Genomic DNA, 6,041 nt, shown 5'->3' with positions numbered 1-6,041 from the left:
CACTCCTGCCCAAGCTCACCAAGTGAGGAAGCAGCAGCTCCCAACACACAGAGGCTCTGCAGAGGTGGAACTGTCAGGTCAGATAAAGTGCTTGCAGCAGGGCCCTGGCTCCCCTGTAAAATATTAGGAGATGTAGCATCCTCCTTTGCCCTCTTCCATCAAGCACAATCCTCATTTCACCCGCTCTTGCCAAGGCAGCACCTTGTTCTGGTGTGTGGGCAGACAACAGCTGTGGAGTCACATTTGTGAGTGGGGGGGAAGCAAAGACCTGGATCTGCATTTTGTAGCACCTTGTTTGCTTAGTATGGTGTGAGAGCAAGCACATAAATATGTTTGAAAGTGCATGCTCTCAAAGTGTTCCCAGGAGCACCTTAACTGCAGCTACCAGTAGGGGAGGTAAGGACGACCTCCCATTTGGGAAGGCTTTTGACCTGTTGCTGTGCTTTCCCATAGACACAAACAAACTATCAAACCCAACACCGACAACAAGCAGCCCCCACCCAAACAAACAAGCCAAACCAAATCAAAACAAAGCCAACCAAGCAAGAACAAACACAAAAAGGCAGAGAGCTAAGAGGAAGAAGGAGAAGGTCCTGATGGAAGCAGAAAATTTGAAGTCCCAACTGAAACGTGCAGCCTTTGGAGAAAATCCCAGGAGAAGGCAGCCAGCAGAAGGGGGAGACAGAGTGAGGTGAAGCTATGCAAGGTTGCCATGAGCACCCCACCTTTCCCTGGCGCTCCTTGGGGGAGCTGAGGGTGTTTCTGGGGGTGCCACCAACCTGACATATTCAGGTCAAGGTTTCTGGTCACCTTTGCCTAATGCTGGGCATCAGCATGTAGGCATCACATGCCCAACACCTTGTGCAAAGCACTTGCAAAGAGATGCAAACCAAAGCTCAGCTGCAGCTCTCTGTACTTTGCACCTGCTCTTTAAGGCTGTGCTAAAAGCAGCAAAAGAGGCATGGAGGGGAAGGCTGGAGGGGACCATGGCTTTGCAGCCCGCTGCTGAGGGAGTGCTTTTCTTCTCCCAAGGGTAGTGGCAGTCAGCACCTGGGAGCAGGAATCCCCACACATTTCAAGAGGAGATCAAGCTTTAAAGCCTGAGTGGAGTCCTGGGCTCGATGCATGGGGATTTGTGCCTGGGAGAGGAGAGGGGCGGCTTGTGTTCCCTCTGCACTGCTGTGCCAGGGCAGGAGAGAGGGAGACAGCACAGACGGCCGTGGTGCATCGATGTTGTGCGTGAAGCTGCACCCAAGCCACACTCCCCGCGGTCTGTGCTCCTCTGCCTGGCTACTGCACACATAACCCTGCCATGCGCCTAGCCCTCCATCACTCCCCCCTGCCCCGGGCTGCCCTGGCCCGTGGGTGGGAGCTGAAGGGAGGGCGCGCAGCCATGCGTGGAGCTGGGCAGCGCTTCCCACGGCGGCCGTGGGGCTGCCCACGCCGCGTCACAGAGCTGTGGTGTCACAAGGTGCCCGCTGGAAGGCTGCAGGAGCGCTGTGGCTCTGCTCGGGCACTCCGCTCACCTCCAGACGAGGCTCTCGAGGCAATTTTTGTCCTACAGGAGCGCAGGCTGCCGCGGCCGCGCCCCCTGCGCTCGGCGGTGCGGCGATGGCGTCGCACGACAGCCTTTTGGAAGAAGCCATGCAGGAGCTGAGGGAGGCGGAGAGAGAGATGCAGCAGCAGATGAGGCTGATGGACCTGCATCTGCAGCAGCTCAGCGAGGAGCTCGCTGTGCCGCGTCAACGCAGCCCAGCCGCGCACCCCTGTCCCCTGTGCCAGTCTGACCCCAGCCCCCGGGAGGGAAGGGCCCTTGCTGCCAGGCTGGAGCAGAGGCTGGACAGGTAACAGATGTCTGCTGTCTGTGGACACTGGCGCTCTCTAAGGCAGGGTGAAGGAAGGTTTGGCATCGGTATTAGGAGCAAAGTCGGAAAAATACAAGCAGGAGGAGAGAGAGATAACCCTCTTTGGATAAAGTCGTTGAAAGGGGAACAGAAGGGCACAGCTCGTGGAGCCAGGCAGGCTGAGAGGAGCCAGGCAGCGCCTGCGCTGGGCAGGGTTTGGAGCATGCTATTGTGACCTCAACCGACTCACAAACTGCATCTACAGTAAAACACACCCCCGGGTTCAGAGGCGTTCAGCTACGGAACAAAGTCCATCTTCAGTCTCAATTCAGTTTAATTCTAGCAGCTGTGCAACTGCCTTCAGCAGCAGCCAGAACCTACCTGGGGCCGCAGCACCGATGCACCACAGGCATGGGTCCCTAGCTGCCCACCTTGTTCAGCAGAAGGCGTAAGTGTCAGGGTGGCTGCCTCCCCGTTTTGACCACAGTTGTGATGACTTCGTTTGTGGATGGAGCTCACAACTGAAATCCAACTGTAGCCCTACAGGGAGGGATGAATGATAGAAGGTTCACACTTGGGTCGAGGCACAGCCAAACTCTGAGAGGCTCCAAGGGCCAAGAAGCTCCTTGGTCATCAGCAGTGGTGGGGGTTTCTTGCTGCGTTTGTGGCATTGCTTATTTTCTCTTCAAACTCAAGTTGGAGAGAAAACCTGGAGTGGATGAAACCTTCACCTTGGCAATTAAGAGGGTGGCATTTTCATTACCTGTATAGCAGCAATTGTCCTCTCATTCTGCCCTGCGTGTTAGCTACTGGGTACAACAAAGCTAGAGGAAAAAGGGGGGAAAGCCTGAGCCCTGGGTTAATTTCAGACCAACCTGGGCAAAGCAGAAAGTTGCTTTAAGCTTTCCTGGCAGCTGCAGCTCATGCAGGGCTGCCGAGGAGCAGATTTCAGATCCCAGGTGTCACAGGAGTGGTGTCTGCCCAGATTTTCATCAGTGCATTTGGCTACCACAGCATTGCGTTGCAGAAATCATTGCACACCGAAATCCTGGTGGAGGGATGGAAATTCGGTCTGAATGGGAGCTGGAGCTCTCAGGAAGGTTTAAACAGAAGTCCATACTACTGCCAGCTGATACCACACCGCAGCAGGGCCTCAGTCCATCGTGCTGGCAAACTCCAGAAACGCTGAGAAGGCTCTCGGTACATTTATTCTCCGGCCAGCACTACAATGTTCACCCCTACAGGCAGGTGGGGTAGCTAGCACTGAAAATCCATCCCCAACTTCCTCCCCACCCCCAGGGCTGAATCATGGCAGGCTTCAAGCAGAATTGCTGGAATGGGCGTTACCTTGCTAATGAGCCACTCATTAAGGATTTCTCACCTTAGTGGCCATGCCTGTTCCCTATTGTTTGCTCTATTTCCTCTTCCATCACGCAATCATCTGTTTAATTCGGTGCCTTGTGTCCAATTCAGCTGCTCTAACTGAGGTGGTCACCTCTTCCATTGTCTGCTTTACAGATGGTTTGAATAAGAGCCAGGCTTCTGGCTGAGCAGAGCTGCTGCTTGACAGTGTTAGAAATCATTTTAATGTCCCAGTGAGCCCCCAGCCCAGCTCAGCAGGAGCAGTTTGGCCCTTTTTGCCAGATGGGTCTCCTATCCACCGACTGCTTTAAGCAAAGCTCCTCACTGGAGAATGAGATCCACTTTAAGCTACCCGGTGAAAATGTAGCACAAGGCATGAGATGGACACACAGAGCTTCATGGTGCATGGATATATGAAACAGGAGTGCTGGCCTCTCCTATGCAGACAGACTGAGGGAGTTGGGGCTGCTCAGTCTGGAGAAGAGGAGGCTCTGAGGAGACCTAATCCAGTATCTGAAAGGGGCTACAAGAAAGCTGGGGAGGGACTTTTGAGGGTGTCAGGGAGTGACAGGACTGGGGGGGATGGAGCAAAACTAGGAATGGGGAGATTCAGATTGGATGTTAGGAAGTTGTTCCCCATGAGGGTGGTGAGAGCCTGGCACAGGTTGCCCAGGAAAGTGGTGGAAGCCTCATCCCTGGAGGTGTTTGCAGCCAGGCTGGAGGTGGCTGTGAGCAACCTGATCTAGTGTGAGGAAGAATTATCACCTCGTTGGAACTAAATGATCCTTGAGGTCCCTTCCAACCCTAACAATTCTATGATTTAGGTGAAAGAACTTTTCAGCTCCACAATTGCTCCATCCCAAGAGGGGCCTGCTGTGGCATGCAGGTGGGAGCTCCTTCTGAGGGCGTAGACACCACTCCCAAGTGTTCTGCATCAGCATGAAGATGGATCCAATCGTTTCCTATTTATTTCTATTGTCCCTAAGGAGGTCCACCTATTCCTCTGCGAGTTGGACTGAATAGCTGTCCTCTTGTTTGTCCTTCCAGCATACAAAGTAGACTTAACAGGATGTTGAACTCTTCCCACGACCACAAGCTTCTGGCTTTGGTGGATGTGAAAGATTTTGACCCCAAGAAAATCACTGTGTCGGTGAAGGGTGGGAAGGTGAAGGTGCTAGCAGAGTGCGAGGAGGAGCACACCACCCCCAGAGGGAAGGAGTACAGCTACAAGAAATTCACAAAGGAGATCAGCCTGCCACCGGGGGTGAGGGAGGACCAGGTCACCTACTCCCTGGAGTCCAATGGCACCGTGAAGATCAAAATGGCCTGCGAGTGCTGCCCCTGTGCCCTGAGCCACTGAGCCTCAGGGGGCAGCAGCGCCGGGGCACAGCCCTTCCCCTCCCACACCTCTCCTCTCCGCTGGCTCTAGGTCTGTCCTGCTAGCAGAACATCAGCAGCTCCTTGGGCCTCTTCCACAATAAAAAGACAGCATTCTAAGCAGTTGTGTGTGAGCCTCACTTTGCAGGGGTTTGGTGTGCAAAAAGGGGGTTGGTTGTGGTGTGAGAGCCACAGGGGTGTGAGCTTGTTTCCAGCCTGGTCCTGCTCAAATCCTGACTGGGCAGGGAGTGGCTGGAGAGCAGCCTGCAGGAGAAGGACTTGGGGCTGTCAGTTGGTGACAAACTCCCCAGGAGCCAGCAATGGTCACTGGCAGCCCAGCAGGCAGCTCTGTGCTGAGCTGCATCCACAGCAGGGAGAGCTGCAGGGCAGGGAGGGGATTCTGCCCCTCTGCTGGGGGCTGCAGAGGAGGGCCATGAAGATGATCAGAGGGCTGGAGCACCTCCCCTATGGGGACAGGCTGAGAGAGTTGTGATTGCTCAGCCTGGAGAAGAGAAGGCTCCAGGGTGACCTTAGAGCAGCCTCCCAGTACCTGTAGCTATTCCTACAGAAGCTGTCAAAGAGTGCAGAAGAGAAACACACTTCAACACCTCCCATCTACCTGTGACCTCAGACTTGCCGAGCATCTCGAGTCCTGCAGCCATCGTGGGGCTGTCTGTGACTGCTCTTACCCTTACTGCTCACCCTGTAACACATTCTTCACACTTTGTTCCTAAATTAGGCTGCTGACACCAAACTGCACTCCTGAGCAGCAACTTTATTGACAGATAAGACTTCATTCTGGGATCTCAAGACTAGAAGGAACCATCAGATCCTCTGGCCTAATCTGCTCTTATTATATCACAAATAAAGTGCCCCAAGCCTAACTGCCAGGCAGATATCCAGGCTTCATGAAGACTTCAGAAGACAGGCTCTAGCACTTCTCTTTGTGCTTTGCTCCAATGGCTAATTTCCTTGTAATTAGATGTCCTGCCTCATTACTAACACAAGGCTGGCTGGCATCATCAATTCTTTTTGCCCTTAGAAGCCCTTTAGAGCTGACTGTGTAGTAACTCAGCAGCAGTGATGAAGTTCTGCATTGTTGGCTAAGTCACTTTCTAGTCCTGAAATTTCTCATGGCAAACCCTGCTGTGCAACTCTCTGACATTGTTAGCTCAGCCACAGAGTCACAGAATGTTAGAGCTTGGAAGGGACCTCCAGAGGTCACCCAGTCCAGCCCCCTTCCCAGAGCAGGAGCACCCAGGGCAGGTCACACAGGAACACATCCAGGTGGGTTTGGAAAGTCTCCAGAGAAGGAGACTCCACAACCCCCCTGGGCAGCCTGCTCCAGGGCTCTGGCACCCTCACTGTGAAGAAAGCTTCTCCTCACGTTGAGGTGAAAGCTTCTCTGGTCACATTTGTCTTCATTGCTCCTTGGCTTATTGCTGTGCACCACTGAAA

General features: G+C 53.8%; 1 protein-coding gene across 1 annotated transcript; it reads left to right on the top strand.

Annotated features, from left to right (window-relative positions):
- The first annotated feature begins 1,611 nt into the window (after nt 1-1,611).
- ODF1 (outer dense fiber of sperm tails 1) lies at nt 1,612-4,566 on the top strand. The gene is made up of 2 exons (XM_054167525.1): nt 1,612-1,844; nt 4,230-4,566. Exons 1-2 carry the CDS (start codon nt 1,612-1,614, stop codon nt 4,564-4,566), a joined length of 570 nt encoding a protein of 189 aa, XP_054023500.1.
- The last annotated feature ends 1,475 nt before the right edge of the window (nt 4,567-6,041 follow it).

Source organism: Dryobates pubescens, chromosome 14, assembly GCF_014839835.1.
Source record: "Dryobates pubescens isolate bDryPub1 chromosome 14, bDryPub1.pri, whole genome shotgun sequence".
Classification (NCBI taxonomy): domain Eukaryota; kingdom Metazoa; phylum Chordata; class Aves; order Piciformes; family Picidae; genus Dryobates; species Dryobates pubescens.
The sequence above is the reverse complement of the archived record's forward strand: the minus strand, read 5'-3'. Positions and strand labels throughout refer to the sequence as shown.

Excerpts from the sequence above, each read along its gene's own strand:
- ODF1 (XM_054167525.1), top strand. The coding sequence starts at position 1,612 with ATGGCGTCGCACGACAGCCTTTTGGAAGAAGCCATGCAGGAGCTGAGG. Across the intron at positions 1,845-4,229 it reads CTGGAGCAGAGGCTGGACAG|CTGTCCTCTTGTTTGTCCTT; the intron begins GTAACAGATGTC and ends TGGACTGAATAG.